Source organism: Coregonus clupeaformis, chromosome 11 (genome assembly GCF_020615455.1).
Source record: "Coregonus clupeaformis isolate EN_2021a chromosome 11, ASM2061545v1, whole genome shotgun sequence".
NCBI lineage: Eukaryota > Metazoa > Chordata > Actinopteri > Salmoniformes > Salmonidae > Coregonus > Coregonus clupeaformis.
This window is the reverse complement of record NC_059202.1, coordinates 47,802,602-47,817,727: the sequence shown is the minus strand read 5'-3', so window position 1 is coordinate 47,817,727 and position 15,126 is coordinate 47,802,602. Positions and strand designations below refer to the sequence as shown.

At 43.2% G+C, this 15,126-nt stretch overlaps 1 protein-coding gene across 5 annotated transcripts in view; it reads right to left on the bottom strand.

The window, feature by feature from the left end:
• The window catches only part of LOC121531522 (kinesin-like protein KIF21A), a 63,076-nt gene that overhangs the window by 23,521 nt on the left and 24,429 nt on the right, over positions 1 to 15,126 (bottom strand). For all 5 annotated transcript variants that reach the window (XM_045223572.1, XM_041836773.2, XM_045223575.1 and 2 more), the window contains exons 4-17: positions 14,177 to 14,326; positions 10,076 to 10,207; positions 9,507 to 9,680; positions 8,368 to 8,483; positions 7,950 to 8,145; positions 7,573 to 7,762; positions 7,412 to 7,475; positions 7,054 to 7,251; positions 6,200 to 6,287; positions 4,576 to 4,678; positions 4,281 to 4,469; positions 3,659 to 3,858; positions 3,315 to 3,422; positions 2,914 to 2,982 (exon numbers count right to left, since the gene is read on the bottom strand). In XM_045223572.1, the coding sequence (XP_045079507.1) occupies positions 2,914 to 2,982; positions 3,315 to 3,422; positions 3,659 to 3,858; positions 4,281 to 4,469; positions 4,576 to 4,678; positions 6,200 to 6,287; positions 7,054 to 7,251; positions 7,412 to 7,475; positions 7,573 to 7,762; positions 7,950 to 8,145; positions 8,368 to 8,483; positions 9,507 to 9,680; positions 10,076 to 10,207; positions 14,177 to 14,326 (1,977 nt within the window). The remainder of the gene's footprint in view (positions 1 to 2,913; positions 2,983 to 3,314; positions 3,423 to 3,658; positions 3,859 to 4,280; positions 4,470 to 4,575; positions 4,679 to 6,199; positions 6,288 to 7,053; positions 7,252 to 7,411; positions 7,476 to 7,572; positions 7,763 to 7,949; positions 8,146 to 8,367; positions 8,484 to 9,506; positions 9,681 to 10,075; positions 10,208 to 14,176; positions 14,327 to 15,126) is intronic.

Genomic DNA, 15,126 nt, shown 5'->3' with positions numbered 1-15,126 from the left:
TAGTGATTTGTTGCAGGATGTGTTTAACTGCTTCCAGTCTTGGGTAATTGTCAAGTATACAGCACTTCTATACAGTGAGGGAAAAAAGTATTTGATCCCCTGCTGATTTTGTACGTTTGCCCACTGACAAAGAAATGATCAGTCTATAATTTTAATGGTAGGTTTATTTGAACAGTGAGAGACAGAATAACAACAAAAAAATCCAGAAAAACACATGTCAAAAATGTTATACATTGATTTGCATTTTAATGAGGGAAATAAGTATTTGACCCCCTCTCAATCAGAAAGATTTCTGGCTCCCAGGTGTCTTTTATACAGGTAACGAGCTGAGATTAGGAGCACACTCTTAAAAGGAGTGCTCCTAATCTCAGTTTGTTACCGGTATAAAAAGACACCTGTCCACAGAAGCAATCAATCAATCAGATTCCAAACTCTCCACCATGGCCAAGACCAAAGAGCTCTCCAAGGATGTCAGGGACAAGATTGTAGACCTACACAAGGCTGGAATGGGCTACAAGACCATCGCCAAGCAGCTTGGTGAGAAGGTGACAACAGTTGGTGCGATTATTCGCAAATGGAAGAAACACAAAAGAACTGTCAATCTCCCTCGGCCTGGGGCTCCATGCAAGATCTCACCTTGTGGAGTTGCAATGATCATGAGAACGGTGAGGAATCAGCCCAGAACTACACGGGAGGATCTTGTCAATGATCTCACGGCAGCTGGGACCATAGTCACCAAGAAAACAATTGGTAACACACTACGCCGTGAAGGACTGAAATCCTGCAGCGCCCGCAAGGTCCCCCTGCTCAAGAAAGCACATATACAGGGCCGTCTGAAGTTTGCCAATGAACATCTGAATGATTCAGAGGAGAACTGGGTGAAAGTGTTGTGGTCAGATGAGACCAAAATGGAGCACTTTGGCATCAACTCAGCTCGCCGTGTTTGGAGAAGGAATGCTGCCTAGGACCCCAAGAACACCATCCCCACCGTCAAACATGGAGGTGGAAACATTATGCTTTGGGGGTGCTTTTCTGCTAAGGGGACAGGACAACTTCACCGCATCAAAGGGACGATGGATGGGGCCATGTACCGTCAGATCTTGGGTGAGAACCTCCTTCCCTCAGCCAGGGCATTGAAAATGGGTCGTGGATGGGTATTCCAGCATGACAATGACCCAAAACACACGGCCAAGGCAACAAAGGAGTAGCTCAAGAAGAAGCATATTAAGGTCCTGGTGTGGCCTAGCCAGTCTCCAGACCTTAATCCCATAGAAAATCTGTGGAGGGAGCTGAAGGTTCGAGTTGCCAAACGTCATGCTCGAAACCTTAATGACTTGGAGAAGATCTGCAAAGAGGAGTGGGACAAAATCCCTCCTGAGATGTGTGCAAACCTGGTGGCCAACTACAAGAAACGTCTGACCTCTGTGATTGCCAACAAGGGTTTTGCCACCAAGTACTAAGTCATGTTTTGCAGAGGGGTCAAATACTTATTTCCCTCATTAAAATGCAAATCAATTAATAACATTTTTGACATGCGTTTTTCTGGATTTTGTTGTTGTTATTCTGTCTCTCACTGTTCAAATAAACCTACCATTAAAATTATAGACTGATCATGTCTTTGTCAGTGGGCAAACGTACAAAATCAGCAGGGGATCAAATATTTTTTTCCCTCACTGTATACTACATCCCTTTACTCTATGTCAGGGATGGGCAACTGGCGTCCCATGGGCCGCCCCCTTTTGAAGGCCCTCAGATATATATATTTTTTTAACTCAGTTGGGGTCTCAACTTACTGTTGCAAGTTAGAATAGTAGAATACATAACATGCCATTTCGTTGTTGTGCATCAGCAGTTTTTCTCTTGTTATGTCAGTCACTAGCTAGGTTTCCATCCAATTTGCGAAAGATTTTTATGCGAATATTCAAAAATCTGCAGAAAACAATATGCACATTTTCCACCGGAGATGCGTTTCCATCTCCGGTGGAAAAGGCTTTGCGCGATGACGTAATGCACATAAAAAAAATGTTTGCCTTTAAATTACCATGTACCGAATGAAAAATACAAGTTCAATGGATTTCCATCGCATTTTCACTGATGGTTTTGTCAAAAAAACTGTTGTGTTATATTCCAAATGACCCCACTCTGGTCATGGCACCTTCGCTTTAACCAACAGCTGGCAGATACGGTGTGGGTAGGCTACCTACATTATGAGATTATTATGGATAAGAGCGATATTATTTGTATTTGTCAAACGGCAGCCAAGCATAGATCATCATGTCATTAGAATAAGACCGTCGATATTTATTGGAAAGGAACATCAAGCTCATCACCTTGCACATTCACCACCCTGTGAAGTTAATCATCATTTATTTAATCTGTAGCCTAATAAACTGCATGCTTTCCCGAGCCGTAACTGGAAGACCACACATATCATCGCATGACTCCAAATTTACTTCGATATGATTGTTATTATATCAACATTTGCACAGAGGCATTTCCATCACCATTTCTCGCATAGTTAATTATACAGAGACCAAAAAATCACACCATGTCGAACAAACAAATTGTCTGTCGGTATTTATAAAATTGTACCGGCATTTCATGTTTCCAGCAGCCCAGTCGTGACTTCTTTCTTGCGTTAGATAATTAATCCGCATGAAATGGTTGGCTGGAAACCTGCTTACTGATAGACAATTAGCACATCTCAGCTAACATTTTTTAGATTGTTAAGTTAGCTGGCTGCTAGACTATCTAAATGTAATAATCATGGTCAAATTACCGGCCGGGGGGACCCCATTGATTTTGTTAGTCAGTCTCACTGCAAACATTTCTGGTATGCACATGTGGGTACGCAGACAGGCGAGCAACTGCGGCCCCTCATGATGACTTCAGATGGCCGTTCAGTTTGCTCACCTCCTCAGTCTTCCTGCGCAGTATGAGCTCCTGTTGTCTCTTCTGGGCCTCCAGTAGCTTCAGCTGGTGCTGTGGAACACACATTAACATGGCCTTCAGTAATGCCAATAGCATTAAGTTGCAAAATATTTGCTTAACTGGTCCAATAACACATCTGGCTCAAGATAGCTTTTAGGCAAGCCTTGCCCTGCCCAAACCAGACTGGAAATAAGTATAACAAAATCAGTCTGACTTTATACCGAACCGTACTCACTGGATAAAGAGCTGAGAAGCAAGGCTTCATAGACTCTAAGAGGAGAAGCTTGCTGAATTCAATTTGGCAGGGCTACATGAGGTGGATAGTGTGAAAAGGTAGTACTGCTGCAATACTGAGAAACTAGACTATGGGTCCCGTGGTTCACCTCCTGTTTGCGCTGGTCCTTCTTGAGGCTGGCGATTTCTCTGTTCCTCCTGGACTCTGTCATTCTGTTCTTCTCCTGCTGCTCCTTCATCTGCTTCATCAGACGAACCTGATGGCCAACCAGATCACATTTAGATCAATATCAGTAACCCACCATTGATGTTCAACGTCAGTATGTTGGAAAAATATGAAATATGATGTTGACTGAGTGGTGACTCAAAAAAAGAATTACGGGGTGGGAATATTGTATCAATAAATATCTTTACGATGGCAATGTCACGAGTGGTTGGTGGCGAGTGTGGTCAGTCATGGTTGTGGTCAGGTACAAGTACGTTTTCGTTCTACCTTTGTCTTCTTCATCTCTGTGACGTCCAGTTGGAGCTTCTTGAGCTGTGTCTCGTACTTTGATTGGTTCTTGAGGAGGCGTGCGTGTTCCTTCTGGGCTGACTGTAGCTTCTGTAGCTCCTTATTCATGAGACTCAGCTTCTTCTCATACTCCTGCTTGATCTTCTTGGCCTTATCGTCATTGCACGTCTCCACTGAGCCTGAAGGGGGAGCCAAAAACAAGACAGACAAAATGAGGAAATAAGCTTAGAAATCACAGGTTGCCATCCCTCCTAGAGAACAACTGGGTATGCAGGCTTTTGCTTCAGCCCTTCCACACCTGATTCTACTAGTCCACTGCTCATCAGGACCTTGATTAGCTGAATCGGTGTGTTATAGTAGGATCGGAAATGTTGACCACCCCTGCCTTAAATCAACAGAGGGAAACCCCACACTTTTTATAGAGGTGGCTGTTCAATAGCCCTATGTTCTAAAGAACCAGAGCAAAATAAAAACTCCAAACTCTTCACAGTTCTCTGATAGACTATAAACCAGTAACGGCTGTATGCATATCCCATAGCTATGTAATCCCAGTGTCCAGGTCATACCGTGAGTACATTCTCACCCTCTATATGAGACTTACCCATGTTCTGCAGCACCTTGTCCCTCTCCAGCTGTGTGTCTCTGATCTTACTCTGCAGCATCATCAGTTTCTGTTCGTACTGCTGTTTGAGCGTGTGCAGACGCCTCTGGCTGTTCTCCAGCTCGTCTATCAGCTTCTGCTTGATGGCAATCTCACATGTAATGTTGGCCAGGTCCGCCTGGAAGTTCTCTGGTGGGGGAAAGTAACATTGATTCATGTGGGTTCAAATCATAGATATACATGTCCACTATATGTGCCTTCTATATTTCCTATTTCTAGAAATCAGCCATTTTACCTTTCTCATCTGAGTCCGAGTCTGAATCAGAGCTCTCCTCCACATCCATCTCTTCCTCTTCCTCATCCTCCTCTTCCTCGTGGTCACTCCCCTCCTGCCCCTCCTGAGAGCACACATGAGTAGAATAGAATACAGAATTATCCAATGTCAGAAGAATGGGGAGGGGAAAAAACTCACTGGTCTTTTAGTTATTGCTTGGACGATAAACCGAAACATTTTCCTTCTCAACGTTCCTGTAGATTGTTCTAAAACCATTATTTGGTCAACAGTAATAGCATCATGTTGATTCCTGCTATGAAGGTATCTGCCTGTCTCCGTTTCGCTGTCGGCTGCTGAGTGAGCGAGCCACTCTCACTCCCTCTCCCCACTGTGCGCACGGAGGAGAGAAAGATGCATTCTGAGAAGCACAAGCATATGACTGTTGCTCAAACTGCAATTGCCAGAAGAAAATACAATTTTCAAAGCAACTACTGTTGTTCTAGAGGTGAGTCACAGTTTTCTGTGAGTATAAATGCATTTCTCACATCCATCTTAATATTGATTTCATGGCACCACTTTACAACCGGAGCAGCCTGTAGTATGGTTTTGATTTGCAGTGAATAGGACTACATCATATAGCCTAGGCCTAGCACTGGAAAGTTGTGCTGAATCAATTAGCATACATGGCTATATAGCAACACTATCTTATTTAGAGTTAGTAATCTAGCTTTTGAGTTCCCACTTCCTCAGGAGGTGAATAATATAGCCTATAGGCCAATATGCACAAAGATGTCAGCAAATTCCCAAAATAAATCAGATAATTCGGGATCCTATTTTGACAGATTGCCAGCAAATTATCAATAATGCATTCCCTGGATATGTTAGATGAAATAGCTTACTTTTTTAATCATAGGTTACCATCTCAGTGTCTAGAGCCCTGCCGCTAATGTAAAAGCTAATGTTAAGCTGTCCATTACATTTTTTTTTATCATTGTATTTATTGTTAGAGCAAAATAGTTACATTTATCACAATATTACTTTTTGTCCATCTCAACCAGCTATAGCACCTCCCCAATAAATAAGTTATTGCTGGGGCCTCCCGAGTGGCGCAGCGGTCTAAGGCACTGCATCGCAGTGCTAGAGGTGTCACTACAGATCTGGGTTCGATCCTGGGCTGTATCACAACCGGCCGTGATCGGGAGTCCCATAGGGCGGCGCACAATTGTCCTAGCGTTGTCCGGGTTAGGAGAGAGTTTGGCCGGGGGGCTTTACTTGGCTCATCACACTCTAGTGACTTCTTGTGGTGGGCTGGGCGCCTGCAGGCTGACCTCGCTCGTCAGTTGAACAGTATTTCCTCTGACACATTGGTGCAGCTGGCTTCCGGGTTAAGCGGGCGGGTGTTAAGAAGTGTGGTTTGGCGGGTCATGTTTCGGAGGACGCATGACTCGACGTTCACCTCCCGAGCCCGTTGGGGAGTTGCAGCGATGAGACAAGATTGAAAAAGGGGGTCAAATACAAACAAATCTATAAAGTTATCGCTGATTTAGCAAAAGAAATTGACAATTTATCACAATATGGATTTTTGTCCATATCACCCAGCTCTATCATTGGACTAATAGGTTGACTAATAGGTTGTCAATCATACCGTCTCATGCTCCTCATTGGACCGCTCAGTCAGCTCTTTTTCCATCCCATTGTCTTGGTCATTGTCGGGGACTTCCTCCTTGACAACACTAGTAGGGAACAACAGAGGGGCAAGGTGAGACAACATTGAACTAAGCAGTAGTTGAATAGTAATTTTTTTCCTAGAGGTGAAAAATAACGAAGGAAAGCAAAATAGCATGCCAGAATATGCAGTGGAGCACCAAATTGTTTAGTACAGTATAATAATTATCTGTAAATGAATCCCGTTTAAAAAAATATATCTTCATAAATAAAGTGTGTTAATAAAGATCATGATAAGGCCATTGATGGTGGATGAAAACATCATATCAGTCAGTCGGGGTGAGCAAATTGAAAGAAACTAGTGAACACAGGAAGAACTGAAGGAACTGAACTCAGGTTTCCCTTCTGGTGTGGCAACTGCCTGTCAAACAAAACAAAATGGTTGTTTAGAAGAAGTGAGGGATGGAAATGGCAGGGAGGTTAAGGGAGGGGGAACCTGTGACAAACCTGCCATCTTCCTCCTCCTCCCTCTCTTCCAGCAGCTGCTGGAGCCTTCAGTTCAGGGAGAGGTCAAGGTCAAAGGTCACAGGTGAGAGGACAGGGGAGAGAGATGTGACAAGGAAGGAAGGAAAGAAGGAAGGAGGGAAAGAAGGAAACCAGGGAGTACAGAGAAGAGGAAGGAAAAGAAGTCATAGGGAAAAACATAGAGATCACAAACTGCTACTCACCATGGCCCCACATTGAGGTCATACAAGAATTGTTCAAAAAACTAATGTTTATTAACAAGAAAACATAAATAATTTGGTCCTACAATTAACCATGTTCACTCTTTACCTCTTCTTCTTCTTCCTCTCCTTCTTCTTGAGTTTTTCCAGGTCTTTCTTAGCCATCTCGATGATGTCTGAGGCCTCCTTCTCGGGTGCCAAGAGGGCAGCGGAGAAGGTTCCGGGGTAAAAGGACTGCCGTGAGGAGGCACGGGACAGATTCTTACGAAGGTTCTCATTCATAGACTCGCTCTCCAGGAGTTTGGCTCTATGGGGAATAACAGTGGAATTTAATTGAATTTCAGTTTCTGACATATTCCTAAAGCTCAATGTTGTCTATGTGCTATGCTGGGTCATGTTCAGCAGGGAGAAAATGTTTTGATTGACCTCTATGTCAGTATGTACTGTATGAAGACAGAAAAGTTTACCTGAGATCCTCAATCTCTTTGATGTAGCTCTGGATCATGTTCCCAATCTCTTCACTCCCCTCACCTGAGAATAAACAGAACAGGAAACCCTTAGCAAACACACCTCTAAACTGTTTACAATGGACGTGGTCATTAGGACATAAGCACACACACACCCTCACCTGCCCTGGCGAGGACCTGGTTGGCCTGGTCACTGAGGTACTGGGTGAGTCTGGCCCTCTGTGCGTCAATGGTCTCCTGCATGGCTTTGACCCTGATCCTCAGGTTGCTGTTCTCTGTCTGCAGCATGCTGTTCTCATGGAACATGTCGTTGATGCTATCCATACCATCCTCACCCACCATACGCTTACCCTGGGTTTAGACAGAATTAGAATTAATTAAGGGCAATTTATTTTTGGACGGTCATACCTCCTTTTCATATAGTTCACGTTTCAATTCTCACTCACTCACTCACTCACTCACTCACTCACTCACTCACTCACTCACTCACTCAGTCTCTCACTCTCTCACTCTCTCACTCTCTCACTCTCTCACTCACCGTCCTGTACTCCATCAGTTCCATCTGTAGCCTGGCGATCTCTGTCCTGAGAGCAGAGATCTGTTGGGAGGCCTTGTCCTGGTTCACCATCACCTTGTTCTTAATGTTCCTGGCTCTGTTGGCATACTTCAGTGCATTCAGGGTCTCCATGAAGTCCCGGTCAGACGGGCTGATGCACGCTATCATCATCGTTTGGCTGAGAGAGGGGAAGGTGGATTTACAAAAGAAGCACAGAGAGTTAGCATTTGCAATCTGTAGTTCAGATGGATATGGTTGCTTGTAGCAATTGTGTTGTAGACATCTAATAAATACTGTATCAGTTAAGAAAAAGCATTTAGTTTGACATGCACACCAACTGACTGTGACACCAACCCTGACACAAAGAGAGGGAGAAAGGCTTGACCAATCGCACACAGACCTATTTCCACCCAGGGAGTCCTGTAGAAGCCGAGTGAGTTTGGAGTCTCTGTAAGGCACGTGTGTGGATCGCTTGCTTCTGTCTCCCAAAGCACTGATTACATTTCCAAGAGCAAGCTGCAGTTTGGAAGACATGACCAAGAAACACCACACAGCAAAACAGATATTGAAGGTTATTTTCAGAAACATTCTGGTTCTATTTATGTCCATACTGGGCCGTTATGACGTCGCACAGTTTTTGCAAGGTACTGCTTTTAACCACTAGATGGCACTCTGTTAAGAAAACTATATCCAAAACGTATTTGATGAAGAAAAGAAATGTGGCCTTACTACTACTGTATTAGCCCATTCAAATGCATTGAATAACAGATTCACTACATGGAACAACAGATAGTCCCCAAAAAATTATCTAAAGGAAGTTTGTTCTGAAGTGTCTGTCCTATATTGTAGACATATAAGAAAGATCGGGATGTTTATATATATAAAACAGAGAACACCATCATGTTTGTGTGAGACTCATCTTTCCATAGAGGGATCATAATAGTTTTTAGGCCAAACCGTTCGGACGCTACAGATGATTCTGTATGAAGACCGATTTTCGGGATGTCTCATGGTCTGACAAACGCTGCTTTAGCTCTGTCAGCTTTCACCGCAGATGCGGCAGTGCGACATAGGCAAATGTGGTGGATTGAGACGCATCCGATGCAAAAAAACAGATATCTCTAGCTTAAACCGATGGATTTTGATGGGGATTTTTGTGTTATGCTAATTTGGGTGCGGACATCGACCTTAGGGGGTTAAAGGACAAAAATGATATATTCCTATATTGCACACATTTTTACCAGAGCCCTTTTGACCAGATTCTTATAGTGAGGGCTCTCCAACCATGTTCCTGGAAAGCTACCATCCTATAGGTTTTCGCTCCAACCCTTATCTAGCGTACCTGATTCTAACAATTAGCTGGTTGCTAAGCTGAATCAGGTTAGTTACAAGTGGGGTTGGAGTGAAAACCTACAGGAGCGTAGTTCTCCAGGAACAGGGTTGGATAGACCTGCTAGTGTATTAGGGAATAGGGTGGGTCAAAATTAGTGTACTAACTATAGGGAATACGGTCCATTTCGGACACAACCAGTGTCTCACCAGTCCACAGTTGATGGAGATTCCCTCCTTAGCTCGGTCTCCGGTCGCCCCGGTTCTCTTCAGCCTCTCTGACCCGGCCAGGTCCACAAAGTGAAACTTGGCCGTCAGTGTCTCATACTCTTCCATCTCTGAGTTGCAGTTAGCAATCTTGCTGTCCGTCTCGTTGTTGTCTTGCTGTGAGTTAGAAAACCCCCAGATGGATGCCTTTGTGTCAGTACCGTCATTCAAAAGCACTGTCCCTGTCACTAATGCAACATAACATAGAATGTCAGTAGCCTACCATAAACATAGTACGTCAGTACCATAATAAGAGTCATTTCTATATACAGTATGTCATTTACGTAACCTAGCATAATATGACGTGATAGCATAGGAGTGGCTATATCATTTCTGTAACGTCAAGATTAGGAGCAACTTCAGTCACTGTCATAACATGCTCTAACGGTGTCATAGCAAGTGACAGGCGTCACATCAGTAACAAAAGTGTAAATACGGAATAAGATAGGAGTTGGCAAGAGAGCACAAAAGGACTGGTACTAAGGCTAGGAATAAGCTGCTCTTGTACGTACATTGTCGGATGCACAGACTCTGACTTGGCACAGGTGAATGGTGAAGATGGCGTGAGAGCGGGAGCTCTGGACATTCATCTGGGTGCTGGCCGTGGTACGACACAGAGCCCCCAGCTTCAGACACTGCATCATCTGAGAGAGGAGAAAGAGATTGGATATGTGTGTTATCACTGTGTAATGATCATTTTATAGTGTATTTCAAGTTTTTAATTTCCTATATTACATATACACAGACCTACACATTTCTCCTGGACCCCTGGACCACACATCCCAACACATACAACATCCAGCGGATACCACACACACGCACGCACGTATGTACGTACATTACGTACGTCCCTACGGGCGGGTTTAGGGTCTTTAAATATTGTGTGGCTGAAGGGCGGGTGGGTGGCGGGCGGGTTGAATAAAGAGTACCTTCAAAAATCCATGAATGTATAATTATTGTGCAATTTATATAGTCTACATTGAGGTTTTTATTTCACTATTTTAGGCTACCTGGTATTAGTGCATAAACCTAAGCTTTAGGGCGTAACTGTACGCGCGTCAAATAGCCTGCACAGCCAATCTCCAAATAATGCTTTTGGGAATGGGCAGAAAAAGTTATCAATCCACGGAGGCAAAATTGTCGAAGTTAAATTCAATAAGAAAAAAGCTGCGAATGGAGAGCTGAAAATAAAAGAGAAGGGAGGGCCAGAAAAGTAATGTTTGGAAAATATTTGGTGAAGTGGTATAAGAGGATAGCAGTGCCGGCTATGTTAAGTGTGATGATTCTGAGGTGCTGTACAAATTCGACAGTCACAAGACAGGACTTCAAATAGGCCTATGGCATGTCAAGGGAACTGTAGCATACTTTTTTGTAAACTCCAAAGTCCTCTGATAATACTAGACCGGTGCAAACCGATATCCCTGTGTTTTGAGAGAAATGTCTTAATTTGACAGGTGCTACTCGCGGTATGAGCAAGAAAACTGTGCATTCTGAAAGTATTCAGACCCCTTGACTTTTTCCACATTTTGTTACGTTACAGCCTTATTCTAAAATGGATGTAAAAAAATACAATAAATCTCATCAGTGTACTCACAATACCCCATAATGACAAAGCAAAAACAGTTTTTTTGACATTTTTGCAAATGTATTAAAATAAAAAATAGGAAATATCACATAAGTATTCAGACCCTTTACTCAGTACTTTGTTGAAGCACCTTTAGCAGCGATTACAAGGCTCAACTCTTCTTGGGTATGACACTACAAGCTTGGCACACCTGTATTTGGGGAGTTTCTCCCATTCTTTTCTGCAGATCCTCTCAAGCTCTGTCAGGTTGGATGGGGAGCGTCGCTGCACAGCTATTTTCAGGTCTCTCCAGACATGTTCGATCAGGTTCAAGTCCAGGCTCTGGCTGGGCCACTCAAGGACATTCAGAGACTTGTCCCAAAGCCACTCCTGTGTTGTCTTGGCTGTGTGCTTAGGGTCGTTGTCCTGTTGCAAGGTGAACCTTCGCCCCAGTCTGAGGTCCTGAGCGCTCTGGTATGGTTTAGAAACTTGTGAACAAAGGTCCAGTTATCAGTGTAGCCTGTTATCGCCTGGACATATCTTCACACCTAGAAAAAAACCTCCAGGCTTCTGTCGTAACTGTGAATTTATATACAGCATTTTTTTTTTTTACAGGCGGCCGTTTGGAAAAAACGTCCGAATTGTCCTCTGGAATAACGGACATTATGGGGTAATAAATACATAACCAACTAGTCCCGTGCGAATAGGGCTATAGCCTTAGTAATAAGCATTCCTTGCAGTAAAATTATACACCAAATGTAGGAAAAATTTGGACTTGGGAACAGGAGTGGAGAAATACAGTGGGGAAAAAAAGTATTTAGTCAGCCACCAATTGTGCAAGTTCTCCCACTTAAAAAGATGAGAGAGGCCTGTAATTTTCATCATAGGTACACGTCAACTATGACAGACAAAATGAGAAATAAAATTCCAGAAAATCACATAGTAGGATTTTTAATGAATTTATTTGCAAATTATGGTGGAAAATAAGTATTTGGTCAATAACAAAAGTTTCTCAATACTTTGTTATATACCCTTTGTTGGCAATGACACAGGTCAAACGTTTTCTGTAAGTCTTCACAAGGTTTTCACACACTGTTGCTGGTATTTTGGCTCATTCCTCCATGCAGATCTCCTCTAGAGCAGTGATGTTTTGGGGCTGTCGCTGGGCAACACGGACTTTCAACTCCCTCCAAAGATTTTCTATGGGGTTGAGATCTGGAGACTGGCTAGGCCACTCCAGGACCTTGAAATGCTTCTTACGAAGCCACTCCTTCGTTGCCCGGGCGGTGTGTTTGGGATCATTGTCATGCTGAAAGTCCCAGCCACGTTTCATCTTCAATGCCCTTGCTGATGGAAGGAGGTTTTCACTCCAAATCTCACGATACATGGCCCCATTCATTCTTTCCTTTACACGGATCAGTCGTCCTGGTCCTTTTGCAGAAAAACAGCCCCAAAGCATGATGTTTCCACCCCCATGCTTCACAGTAGGTATGATGCAACTCAGCATTCTTTGTCCTCCAAACACGACGAGTTGAGTTTTTACCTAAAAGTTCTATTTTGGTTTCATCTGACCATATGACATTCTCCCAATCCTCTTCTGGATCATCCAAATGCACTCTAGCAAACTTCAGACGGGCCTGGACATGTACTGGCTTAAGCAGGGGGACACGTCTTGCACTGCAGGATTTGAGTCCCTGGCGGCGTAGTGTGTTACTGATGGTAGGCTTTGTTACTTTGGTCCCAGCTCTCTGCAGGTCATTCACTAGGTCCCCCCGTGTGGTTCTGGGATTTTTGCTCACCATTCTTGTGATCATTTTGACCCCACGGGGTGAGAACTTGCGTGGAGCCCCAGATCGAGGGAGATTATCAGTGGTCTTGTATGTCTTCCATTTCCTAATAATTGCTCCCACCGTTGATTTCTTCAAACCAAGCTGCTTACCTATTGCAGATTCAGTCTTCCCAGCCTGGTGCAGGTCTACAATTTTGTTTCTGGTGTCCTTTGACAGCTCTTTGGTCTTGGTCATAGTGGAGTTTGGAGTGTGACTGTTTGAGGTTGTGGACAGGTGTCTTTTATACTGATAACAAGTTCAAACAGGTGCCATTAATACAGGTAACGAGTGGAGGACAGAGGAGCCTCTTAAAGAAGAAGTTACAGGTCTGTGAGAGCCAGAAATCTTGCTTGTTTGTAGGTGACCAAATACTTATTTTCCACCATCATTTGCAAATAAATTCATAAAAAATCCTACAATGTGATTTTCTGGAATTTTTTTTCTCAATTTGTCTGTCATAGTTGACGTGTACCTATGATGAAAATTACAGGCCTCTCTCATCTTTTTAAGTGGGAGAACTTGCACAATTGGTGGCTGACTAAATACTTTTTTTCCCCACTGTATGATTTATTTCTGCATCTTGAGAGAATGTGATGCTCAGTTAGTACGATCTGTAGAGGTGCTGTCTTCATCATAAAAGCATCATAAAAGCTGGTAGTATTTCAACCACATAAAAAATGCATCAAAGCCAAACTGAAATCTTATCCGAAACACGTTGGGTCGTTTTCAGCTTTCTTTTTCCTTACAACTGGTCACAGTTTTTTTGCTTTATCGTATTTTCTCCCCAGTCCCTAAACGTCTTTGCTCCGAGAAAGATGAAAGAGAAAACTAGATTGAAGCATTCATTCTATCGATCTAAGACATTATTCTGCTGAGCAAGGGTGTATTTAGTCTTCTAGGACAACATATAGCATAATGACAGAAGAGAAGCTACATGTATTTAATTATAGACAAGTTGACTAACGAATAGCCTACCAAAATGTCAGAAATTATAAGCAGAAACATATCCTAATCAGGGAAAACAAAATCCTGCACCCCATGTCAAAAAATCGTTCTGCAGTCTTTGACTGTAGGCTATAGCGCATTTTCTATATTTGCGGGTTAGGGCCTCAGATTTTCACTTCAACACATTTGGTCAGGCGGTTGCGGCTGGGTTATTAGCAGCTAAGGGCGGGTGCAGGTGAACAAACAGCTGACCCGCGAACCACTAACGTACATACCTCTGCCTCAGTGGCTACAGTCCGTGTGGTCACCCCCACCGTGTAGATTCCTCCATTAGCGTCCTCGTGGATCTTAATGTGGGATTTCTGCGTCCGAGCCTCCAGGTCCCTCGTAGAGTCAAACAGATCCAGCACCTCCTCATTGTAAAGCTAAACCAGAACATACACATAAACACACAATATTAGTCTTATTTCTTACCGTGGTGAATTGAGCACTGTGAAATTCCATGAAAATATCATAGGTTCTGATAGTCTGTATCCTATTCCAGTTCTGATATCACACTTATGCAAGACCATATCTGATTGTCAGACTGAAAGAGAGTGAGCAACATGAGTAGGACTGTCTGACTCAGTCTGAACAATGTTAAACAGCAGAGGACTCTCAGAGTCTAAAAGACACAGGAGACAACAGTAGCACTGTGTGACAGACTCCATATCAAGATACATTATCTAACACACACCTACACCAGAGATTTTTTTTTATAGAATGTAACATGCTTTGCCACCACTCCCGTTCTCTCTGGTGTGACCTCTATGAATGGCTTTTCTACACCCGTAACTTGGTTTTGTGTTGGTGCCCAAGGTCTAGAGCAGTACATCTAAATACAAGGCTCTCCCAAGGGCCTAGTTTGATGAAAAGTGGGTGAATAAAAGGTAAATAACTTACAGTTCATTCGGAAAGTATTCAGACCCCTTGACTTTTTCCACATTTTGTTACGTTACAGCCTTATTCTAAAATGGATTCAATAAATATTTTCCTCAATCTACATAAATACCTTATTTACATAAGTATTCAGACCCTTTGCTATGTGACTCGAAATTGAGCTCAGGTGCATCTTGTTTCCATTGATCATCCTTGAGATGTTTCTACAACTTGATTAGAGTCCACCTGTGGTAAATTCAATTGATTGGACATGATTTGGAAAGGCACACACATGTCTATATAAGGT